The 12321-nt window shown below is 35.8% G+C and overlaps 1 protein-coding gene across 1 annotated transcript in view; it reads left to right on the top strand.

Moving 5' to 3' along the window:
• LOC110291960 (arylacetamide deacetylase-like 2) overlaps window positions 1–12321 on the top strand; it is a 72652-nt gene that overhangs the window by 25519 nt on the left and 34812 nt on the right. Inside the window, exons 2-3 of the mRNA XM_085835344.1 lie at window positions 5456–5477; window positions 10152–10160. Coding sequence (XP_085691470.1) covers window positions 5456–5477; window positions 10152–10160 — 31 coding nt within the window. The remainder of the gene's footprint in view (window positions 1–5455; window positions 5478–10151; window positions 10161–12321) is intronic.

Genomic DNA, 12321 nt, shown 5'->3' with positions numbered 1-12321 from the left:
CGTCTATTGTCTATTTTTGGTGCACCAAATTGTCTATATGTCTGTCAACTCATGTTTGTTTTTGTTTGGATGATTGAATGATTGTTGTTCTGTGTTTCATGTTAAAAAATATAAAAAGCAGTCTCAGTCTGCACAGCAAAAACTGATGAGTTAGCTGCACGGTGGCTGGGACTCAAGTACAGATGTAAAAGCCCCACTGAGGGCCGATTACAAATGGATCTCTAAAAGGCACAGGCAGCCTTTTGCTTGTAACAGAAAGTTAGCTTAAAATTAGAAACTCAAGGTTGGAGTCATTCTAAACAACATGAATGAACCTAAGAAAACAGGTCATATGCAAAAGCAGTGTACAAAGGGTAGAAAGAGTAGGTTTGGAAAGAAAGTACATATCTTTACAAATAGAGAGAAAAACCTTTCAAGGTATAATGGATACAGGAGCGGATAAAAGCATTCTATCCAGTAAATTATTCTCAGAAAAGCAAGGAAATGATAAAATAAATGGGATATATACCTAGACTAGGTATTGGAAAAAATTTACAAGGTAGAATTTCACCAGCTAAAGCCACAGAAAAAGCAGACAAGAAAGGGCTGGTTTTTTTCTAGGGGCTACTGAGGAGCCTTTGCCCATTCTGTGGTGTACAGAGGACACGGTGTGGGTTCCTCAGTGGCCTTTACCCTCTGAGAAGTTAAAAACAGCTAAAGAATTAGTACAAGAACAATTAGACCTGGGACATGTAGAACCCACACAATCATTCTGGAATACCCCTATTTTTTTGTAAAGAAAAAGTCAGGTAAATGGATATTGTTACATAACCTAAGAGCCATTAATGCACATATGCAAGTTATGAGTCCTGTACAAAGAGGACTACCCCTACTCTCGGCTCTACCTAAGGATTGGAGAATTATAGTAGTAGATATTAAAGATTGTTTCTTTTCCATTCCATTGAATAAGAAAGATCAACCTAGATTTGCATTTACCCTGCCTTCTATTAATCATATGGAGCCTGATAAAAAGTATCAATGGCGGGTATTGCCCCCAAGAAATGGCAAATAGCCCTACCATATGTCAGTTATACGTAGGAAAAGCTTTACAACCAGTTAGAGATGGTTTCCCCTCCTTAAAAATTTGTCACTATATGGATGATATTGTGATTTGTGGACCTGAAAAAAAAAAGTATACAGCAAGCTTATGGCTTGCTTAATGAAACGTTAAAAAATAATGGCTTGATTATTGCACCAGAAAAAGTACAGCAGTCTAATGTTAGTCATTTTTTAGGAGCCACTATTACTCTACGGTGTGTCACCCCACAAAAGATTAGTATAAGAAAAGAACATCTAAAAACATTAAATGATTTTCAAAAATTATTAAGAGATAAAAATTGGATTAGACCTTATTTAAGGATCCCTACTTCAGAATTAAAACCTTTATTTCAAATTTTAGAAGAAGAATCACATATTACCTCATTGAGACAATTAACACCTAAGGCTTCTGATGTTCTTAGGAAGGTGGAAAGAGCTATCCAAAAAACACAGTTAAATCATATAAATGAGCAAGAACCTTTGTACCTATGCATATTAAGAACCATAAATTTGCCAACTGCTATGTTATGGCAAGATGGTCATGCATATCCCAGCTTTTGGGAAATTACAATATGTACATGTGTCCATCGATACCAGTTCTGGTGTCCTACATGCCTCTCCATTGACAGGGGAAAAAGCAGTTCATGTCATATCTCACTGCTTAGAGGCTTGGGCTACATGGGGCAAGCCCCTAGTGCTAAAAACTGATAATGGCCCCGCATATACATCAAAATCATTCCAAACCTTTTGCAAAATAATGCAGGTTAGTCACTCTACTGGCCTTCCCTACAATCCACAGGGCCAAGGCATTGTGGAAAGAGCACATCGAACCTTAAAAGAACTCTTACAAAAACAAAAAGGGGGAATCGCTGATGGCCAGCCACCCAAAGAACAATTATCTTTAGCCCTCTTTACTTTAATTTTTTTAATTCTGGACGAACATGGTCGTTTGGCTGCAGATAGGCATGCCATGACCTCACCTATCCTTAAACAGGATGTCAAATGGAAAGATGTCCTAACTGGAAAATGGTATGGCCCCGATCCCGTTATTTCGAGATCCAGGGGGGCTGTTTGTGTTTTTCCACAGGGTCAAGAACACCCAATTTGGGTACCAGAGAGGCTGACACAAAAATTACTCCCACCGACAGAGATATAGATTGTAATAGTTCCGGAAGGACATGTTTTTTAGCAGAATGTTGGCAGGGTATACTGCTGTGGTTGTGAAACTTCCCACCTTTGTGCCTATAGTAGATTTTGAAATGTTTGCCACCTATGCCCATTAGGTGCCCCTTGTATAAAGTTGTACAAGCTAATTTCTCTCAGTCTCTTGAACAGATTTGCCTCTTATCTGAGTAGGAAATTGGTCGGCTAAAGCAGAGCAGTTGTCCAGAAAGCTGCTCCTCCAGATTGCAAAACTCAACAGCACTTGACTGGACCCCGTCACCTTGGGGGACTTCACCTCCTGGATCACCAATGCCTTCTCATTTTTTAAGGAGTGGGCGGGAATGTTGGCCTGGGGAGTAGTGATCCTCCTGGGTTGTGTCTTTTGTGTCTGGCTATTGTGTCGATTCAAACGAGAGTACACTCAGTATAAGGCAGTGGTGTACCAAGCATTGATGGTGATTAAAGAGGGCGTCTCCCCTAAAGTTTTGTTATGCTCAAGAATTAGTCAGCATCTGAGTTCTCTGCTCTTGCACCCCACGGATTTATGGATCCATTGCACTGGGACGAGAGAGACTCAATGATCATTGATCAGCCCTTGCACATCGCTGAGGTTTCCTCATTGTACGTGATAGGGTGATCATGATTTCCCCACTAATTCATTTCTTTAAAACTTGGCTGGCCTCTTTTATAGAGTTCGCCCTAGGTCATTTAGCAGTTACTGTCATGCAACACTGGGGTATCCAGAGACGGGCAACTTTCCTATGCACAGACCAACCTAAGACACGGGGCCCAGTGGCGATAGGGTAACCCTAGGACGGATAAGGCTGTGACATGAAAGGATCGACCAAGACAGGAGCCGTGGCCTATGGACAGACTTGCCCAGACCTAATCCAGCATCATATTATTAAACAAAAAAGGGGGAGATATAGGCAGCCGTGCGCCTAAAAGATGGCGCCGGCCTCCAGTACACCAGCGCAGTAAACAACGCCATTGCGCAGGCGTTAGCCCGAATCTGGCGCCAACCCCTCCCGAGTGGGTGCATAAGAATCAAAGTGCCGACAGACTGACCATTCCCAGGAGGACACATAGCTCTCCCCAGTGCTGGGGTGTATATAAGCAGTCCTCTCGGGGTTTCCAGGGTTCCCCATAGCATGGAGGTGTTCCTAAAATAAAAAAGGCTGTTGAGAAGAATCCGACCGTGTTGTGTTTTTTTCTTGCTGGACAAGGTGAACACAACACTAAACAACACAAGAAACCAATCAAAAAAAGAGAATTTCAGACCAATCTTGCTTATGAAAATCAATGCAAAATACTCAATAAAATTATGTATTTATAAAAGCCTAAATACATATAATATAATACAATATGTATGTATACATATGTAAGTTTGTATACATATGTATACACATATATAACATATACATATATAATTCATATTTATAAATGTATGCATATATAAATATACATATATAATGCATATGCATATAAACTTACTCCAGATAGTCATTTTTCATTGCAAAAACAAAAGTAGCAAGAAAAAAAACCAAGATAACATGTCTTATTCATAGTTTAATAATCCCATATTATTGGATTCTAATGATAATGATTTGAAGAACTTGAAATCATTTAAAAGAGCAATTATAATTATTCTTGCACATCTTAATATACAAATGCACTTTAATATAACTGAAACAAAAATTAAAATTAATTAATGCCTCAATTGCTGCGGAAAAAGCAAACTGAAAAGATACTGTATTAGAAGCCATCTAGGAAAGTCTAAAGTCATACAAGTGACTTTTCCGGAGATGGCCCACCATTTTCTATGGTCTGTGATGGGTGAGCTCTGAGGCAAGGTCCAAAGAGACTTCATTACAGGAGTGCCTCTTGCTGCTGATGAAAATTATTTCTGGCCCTATTATATAGGCTAATGATTCTTGAGGATATTGGACCTGTTTTCTGAATGTTAGCATGAGGATGTACCTTTATGTGGTAGTGCTAAAACTGATTCTATAAAATTCCTAAATTTATACAAGTAATTTTGAGTCCTCTAAAAGCTGAAATTAAGGGCTCTGTAAACCTTCATGTATCCTAGACTGATTGCACTAGGAAAAAGAAAACAGACTTGGAACAAATTTATGATCGGGGAAAACATTCTCTCTAGGTTAGCTGTGAGAACACTATCTGGTAACTAAAGGTCATAAACTGGGAATGGACAATTTATTGCGGGTGCAATTCCAGTAAATAAAATATTGACTAGTTTACCCACATAAAGCTTCAAAAATAATAAGACACTAGGCAAATGATTTTTTATTGACAAAACCATGTGGACCTTTGACATAAAAATGACTGCTTTAAACTTACAATGATCTTATAGGTCTAAAACATAGATAATGAATGTTTAGTCATATACTAGTCTTAAAAGAAAGACCTGCAAACATTTCTTCTGTAACTCTGTCATTTTATGACATGAACTATTGTCTTGAACTTGCTATGAACTTTTGGAATGTAAAGATGTTTGGAAAATCATGTGATCAATTATTCTGAGAGAGTATAAGAACTAAGAACCAAAAATAAACCATGATATATTTTTCTTCAGATTCATCAAGAATGCGTATTTTTCCTGCATGCATAAATAAAGTTTTGTTGGTGCTTGCTCTGTGGTGCTTTGTTCTAGCTATTTAATATGTGTATATATGTTTATGTATGAAGTTGTTGGAGCTTGCTCTATGGAGCTTTTCCTTCACCCACCAAATGTTTGTGTATGTATGTATGCATGTATGCATCCATGTATATAAAATGGAGTCTCTTCGTTTTTACATCCAGAGTGTTTTTTTTTTATCCAAGCCTCTTTTCCTGTTTTGTTTTGTTTTTTCTCACAAAGTATTAATGAATTCCCCAGAGTCTGAGATAATTCTTTCATCTAATCCACTGCCACAGAATAGAGTAGAATTTAAAAAGGTAAATATTATCAAAAGTAAGCAATTTTTACTCTTGCAAAACCCAGTTTTGCCCTGCAATCGCTGATGCTGCCTATCATTACCTTCCTCAGAGAACTGGTGCTTGATACTGTGGCTGGTTCACAGCCATACTGGAAATTAAAACCTCAATAAACCAAATGCAAATCTCATATCAGTGGAATTTACTATGTGAGAGTGAAAAGCCTAGTAGATGAAAAGACATAATCAAACTTTGGCAGAAGTTAATGATATATAAGTTGGAAGATATGCAAAGATTTAGTAAAATTAAAAGCTCATTCTTTGAAAAGGCCAACAATGTTAATGACAAATTAGTACATAAAATGCAGATAGAGGAACCATTTTAAGAAAATTAGAAATGAAAAGTAAGACATTACAATATCTAGTAATGAAATTCAGAAACTTCTAAGGATATATATTGTGCAAACATATATTCATCAATTTGGAAACACTAACAGAAATGAATGAATTCTGACATGCATACAATCTACTAATGTTAAACAAAGATGAAATAAATAACTTAAAAATCCACATAGAACAATGGTAATAAAGCAGTAATAAAATAATGTCTGGCTAAATAAATCTCAGGGCAAGGGTGGATTTAGTTCAGATTTCTACCAAAACTTCTAAGAGGATATAATGTTTTTATTCCATAAAATAAAACAGAAAGGAAAGTTTACAAGCTCTTTTTTAAAGCCAGTATTTCCATGTTATCAAAATCAGATAAGGACCTCAGAAAAGAAAATTACAGAATAATCTTGATGTACACAGATTCAAAAATCCTCCATAAAACACATAGAGTCCATGTTCAATAGTAAATCAAAAGATCTCCCATCTTGACCAGATTGGCTTTAAACAGTGATATAAGGGTTGATCAATATACATAAATCAATACAAGCAATTCATTACATTAATGGACAGATATCACACAATCATCGCAACAGTGGCAGGAAAGACCATTGATTAAAATTCAATATTCAAAGCTAAAGAGATGGCTCATTAATTAGAGTAAAGAGTGCTTTTGTAGAAGACCTGATTTTGGTTCCCAGCACCCATGACAGGCACCTCACAATGATCTGGAACTGTACACTTTGGCTGAAGGACTTATAATGTCTTATGTCTAGAATGTTCTATGTGTGACATTGATGTGAATTGACTACCCATTGACTGATTTGATGTTTATAAGCTAAACACACTTGATTATCAAATGTAAGTAGTTCATTCTTTACTGAACTCACTCTGGACATCAGATTTGTGTGTGTGTGTGTGTGTGTGTGTGTGTGTGTGTGCGCGCGCGTGCGCGCGGACAACCTTTACAAGTCTGACAGTATTGTGGGATACATAGTAAGATACTATTAAAAAACAACAAACAGGAAGAGAAAAAGCATATTATTAACCAGAATTCCAAGGCTCACTCGGATCCATACACAAATGACTAGAGAACCAGAATCTATCATATGACTGCTATTTGTGAATTCTTGGCTTTTAACCCTTTCTTCTGGAATAAAAACTCACAGGCATGACTATTGTCATTATTATTTGCATACCAGGAATCTTTATAAAATGAAAAAAAAAAGTTCACTAAGTGGTGACCTCCATCGATATATATGCTTTTACAATACTGAATATAGAAATTCTGAGAAATGAGCCAAATCACATGGGGTAGCATTGACCATACAGATCTCATTATCATACCTCCCACCTTGGTATCAACTTAGTTTCCCCAAACAGCGCTACCAACTTAGGACCAAGCCTTCAAGAGATCAAGGTTATGGGGAAACACAGGTTACTCAAACTGCCACAATAGGGGAAAAAACTGTTAGCATTCATATTTGGAGTATAGATTAATGCATCCAGTATGAAAATCAATGTGATAGCTTTCTCACAATGTGAAAAATAGGACTAATTTTGGATTTAGATATAGAAGCCCTCAGGTCATACCCCCAGAACTACAATGTAATTATTTGCTTACCTCTGTTCAAGGTCATTTTACTCACAATAGCAAGAGATGGAGCCAACTTGGATTGTTATGACTTGATGAATTCATTGTGAAAGTATGGCATTGCACTATGAAATTTTATTAATCTCTAAAAATTAATTAAAGCATAGGAGGATGGATGAGACATGGGAATAATCATATTTGAATGAATGTCACAAGGACCTGATAGACAACATTACCTGCTTTCTCTAATATGAAATCATGCTTCAGATTTTAAAATTGTATGTTTAGTTTCGATGGTCTGAAGAGCATGAAGCTAGGAAGAGCCATGATGTGGGTGGAAACAACGATGTGGGGAATAGCAGGACACATGGTATGGAAATATGGGGAGAGTAATCTTAGAGGGAAAAGTTTTAATCAGATATGGGGACAAAGGGATAAGGAGAGAAGGATACACAGATAAAGGCTAACTAAAACTAAGAATGTGTGAAAAGACAAATGGATACCCTCCATTCTCAAACTAATTAAAAATGTAGATTAAAATTGAGTTTGAGTAGAGAATCGTTTCATAAGTGAACAATATTGCTCCCAGATGTCATAGATTATTAAACAAAAAGTATAAGTTTTTTACAGTGACCAATAGCTTATTTGTCAGGGACAGGGTTTTATGGGATAGGAGTAGGTATGAGACAATAAACAAGACAGGCAAGTTTGGAATAGACCTTGCAAAACCTGATGACTTATGCCAATCAAGTTTTTTAAGAAGCACAGCATCTTGTTTGTAGTTCATAGGGGTGACATATGGGACAGAGTCAAGAGACAGCTATCATGGCAATGGGGTGATGTGATAAGAAGTGAATCAAGCATTGTCACACAAAGGATATACAGGATATCTCAAGTACATCACAGATTGAAAACAGAACACATTGGTACTTATCAATATCTCCTGGTTAAATAGCCAAGTTCCCAGGAACTAAAACCATAACTCCTTGAGGCCTTGGCCCCAGCCCCAGACTGGACTTTGCCAAATCTGTACCTTGGCAAAAACACTGAAATAGATTCCCTATTATTTTCAACAAAGTTTCTGAAAAATCCTTAAATCAGCTTGCCTTACAACAGTTTCAAGCAACATATATTTCCCTATACCTCATCATGGTCTTGAAGGATTCCCTCAAAATAAAGCCTTATTCTGCTACACTAGATTGCTCACTGAATAGAGATAGTTAAAAATATCACATGTATTGCTTTCAGCACACAGAAAAATAAAGTTGTAACTGAACTGCTAGAATCATTCTCCATATTGGATAGCATTCACAGTACTGAAAGTTGCTATATAGGCTACTAGAGAAATAAGTCATTAATGTATTAGAATGTAACTATCACCTACTGACTTGATCAGCAAGTTGTGTACACTGTACAGTAGTTACATGTAGTAATAGGTGTCAATAAACCATGTCTTGTTTCAGGCCTATTCTACAAGACAGAATACATTCCACGTACTATAAGGCTGTTCAAAACTTTTGGCTCAGTCACTGAAAGACTGCATAGGTGACTCTAGTTACAGTTATTTTGGTAAATGAAAAATTGTCTTATAAATATTTATGTAGTGTTGCTTTAGACTAGGGAAGGAAAGATGCTTTTTACTTTAGATATTGATTAATGCAGTGCTACATAACTGGTCAACAGAGATAGAATATGTGATTATGGAACGCTCTATCACAAGACCCTCATAACTTCTCCTCTATTTCAGAGGAGCATGGAGAAAAATATATAAGAACATGCTATTAAAATCCCACTAGATGTAGTTACTCTCACAAGATCTCTACAAAATTGAGTCCATCAATGTTCCCTACTAGATTGAGGAAAGGATTATAAAGCAAAATCCTTAGCAGAACTATAATTATTAATGGCTACTAGTGGAGAGATGGTCATTTTTCTTCAGTTATGTAGCATATTTTTGTTTGCCCATGTTCTGGTAAATAATATCAAGTCTACAAACCTATCTTAATTCAGTAAATTGGGATGAAAAAGACAAGAGAAATCCAGTGATGTGGCTCAGTGAATAAATACACTTGCTACCAAGTAGGAAGATCTGAGTTCTGTCCCTGGAACCACATGTTGGATGGATACCTAAGCGTTGCCCTATGGTGTCTAGACACACCTGGACATGAATGTTCTATATCTTTCTGTCTCTCAGTCTGTCTCAGTTTCTCTGTCTGACTCTGTATCTCCTCTCTTTTCTGTGCTAAGAAACAAATAAAAAAGGATAAAATATTTTAAAATGTAGAAGCACCAGGGTAGTGTCTGGGAAGAAGAAGAGGTTCAAAGGGAATGAGTGGGCACAGAGAAAATAATAAGGGTTAATATAATCAAAATATAGTATTCACATGAGTGAAATGACCAAAGAATAGACAAAACATTTGATAACTTTATCAAAGTATCTTCATTCTTATCATCACATTAGTCAAAATAGTTACGGTGTGGAATCAAATTAGGTATCTATGTCTGAATTAAAGACTAAGTACCTGGTTGTCTATAAAACAAACTGCAAAAAGTAAACAAAGAGGAAAATTCATCTCCTAGTAGAAAGTAGACAATTTATTTCCTGGGACAACAGTGACAGGAATATTATGGCAATGTTGGTCAATGGACTTACAGTAACAGTAGGGGAATAATTTCAAAAGCTCTTTTGACAACAATAATGATTCTACTTAATAATCATATGCTATAGACATGAATTGTTGTAGAAAAAATTTAGACAAGTGAATAGTGATTTTGGTTAACAATAATATGCTGTAGATATGAATTGTTGAAAATGTTGTAGAAAAATGAATATTGTCAGGTGTAATGAAAAATTTGGAAGTTTGGTTTCTTTAAAAAAGTCAGATATGTAAGGATATGTATTTCTTTTAATCAGGGTGGGGGTTATGGAGCTGCTCCACATTGACCATAGCAGCTGACTATGATTTGCTGTAGCAGAGGCATGATTTTGCCAGCTGCAGACAGTTTCTATGATTGTATGACACTTGTATGAAGGCTTTGTGGAGGGTGTGCAAATGCTGAGCCCTAATCGGTGGGGTTGTTCAGGTGGGTTGTTGTGTGGCTGTTGGTGGTTGGTTGTAGTTTTTGGTCAAGCAAAAGAAGAAACAACAAGAAGAAATTAGATAGTCTGATGTGGAAGATCAATTTTACCTCAAGGAACTCAAGGCAGAAAAGAGATTAACAATAGCATTACTCACTATCTGACTTCTGATTTTATTCAGGGATCTCTTTCCTTCCCTCTCTATCATTTTTCTCTCCTATCTAGTGTTAGGGGGTTTAAAGATTGGAAAAACAAAAAGGGTAGAGAGCGGTGGTAGAAGAACACACAATGTAGCAAAGACTAGCTATAGTCAAGAGTAAAATTTAAATATTAATCAGCTTAAATTAATCATCTCATAATATGTGCATATGTCAAAAAACATTAGCCAAAAGTATATACAATTATGAGTAAGCAATATAATAAGAAAGATAGAAATGAATAATAGCACTGTAAATGAATAAACAAAATTTAATGTTTTCATGAGTTACTTGATCATATCACATTAAATGAAACCTTAATTCTTTCTGCTATCAGAGACAATGAGACACTTTCCCTAAAATTGCATTTCATAAATGCTTTAGACACTAAATTCATGTGCATGTCATGTTCTTATAAACTAGTTTGTAGAACATACATGAATCACTCACCCATCATAGAACAGATTTTTCTGAAAATACGTTTTGTCTTCAGAAATGGAACTTTTGCTAGACATTGGATGTAGTAAGTGATATGTAATGAGGTCTTTTAAAACTATGTATTCATTGAGCTACACAACTGTGCACAAAGACTGTTTAACTTGACTTTAAGAAAAAAAAAGTCCCATGCCTGTGAGAAGCTATTTGAAAATAATATCTGCTGGAAGAAGGAACATAAGTTTTCTTATAAGAAGTGACATGAAATGTATCAAGCACACTCCAAGTCCATCTCTATGCTAATTTGTAAAAGACAAATTAGATTCTATGATTTTAGTGGCTTTTTTGTTTTGTTTTGTCTTTGTTTAGGAGAAAAAGAATATAAATTTGAGTATATAGAGAAAGGATGATCTGGATGTGGAAGACAGGGAAGACATGAAAAAATATGTTTTATGAAATTCTAATAAATAAGGTAAAACATTTTAAAATTACATAACTAATATTTTTGTCTTATATTTCTACATAATTAGTTATTTTTGAAAGGAAAGAGTTTATTTCATCTTAAATCTTACAGTACTTTATCAATGGTAGTCAATACAGGAAATCAAATATGGACTTGGAAGCAAGCACTGAAGAAGACATGAAAGAATAGAATTACCATCTTTTGCAGACTGATTTCTTATTTCAGCTGTTCGGGGGATGACACTTGCAATAGAATATCATAAGTCAAGAAAATACTCAATGATCTTTTGCCTACTAGACAATCTGATGGAGACATTTTCTCAACTGAAGTTTCCTTTTTTTGTTTGACTCCTGTTAGACTATATTTGATAAAATAATACAGAACAAAATAATTAATGAAGGAGTGAAAGAAAGAAAGAAAGAAAGAGAGAGAGAGAGAGAAAGAAAGAGAGAGAAAGAAAGAAAGAGAAAGGAAGAAAGAAAGAAAGAAAGAAAGAAAGAAAGAAAGAAAGAAAGAAAGAAAGAAAGAAAGAAAGAAAGGAAGGAAGGAAGGAAGGAAGGAAGGAAGGAAGGAAGGAAGGAAGGAAGGAAAAGAAAGAGACAGAAAGAAAGAAAGCTTTTTCTCTAAAAGACAGCTCCTGGTTTTGTTGATTCATTGTAAAGTTCTTTTTTTTTTTTTTTTTCTACTTGGTTGATTTCAGACCTGAGTTTCATTATTTCCTTTAATCTTCTCCTCATGTGTGTATTTGCTTCTTTTTGTTCTAGAACTTTCAGATGTGCTGTCAAGCTGCTAGTGTATGTCAAGCTCCAGTTTCTTTTTGGAGGTACTCAGAGCTATGAGTTTTCCTCTTGGCACTGCTTTCATTATGTCCTATAAGTTTGGGTATGCTGTGCCTTCGTTTTCATTAAATTCTAAAAAATCTTTAATTTCTTTCTTTATGTCTCCCTTGACCGAGTTATCATTGAGTAGGGTGTTGTTCAGCTTCCAAG

This window comes from Mus caroli, unplaced genomic scaffold, assembly GCF_978045245.1.
Source record: "Mus caroli unplaced genomic scaffold, Mus_caroli_1 scaffold_3, whole genome shotgun sequence".
NCBI classification, from domain to species: domain Eukaryota; kingdom Metazoa; phylum Chordata; class Mammalia; order Rodentia; family Muridae; genus Mus; species Mus caroli.
This window is presented reverse-complemented; position numbering and strand designations above follow the sequence as displayed.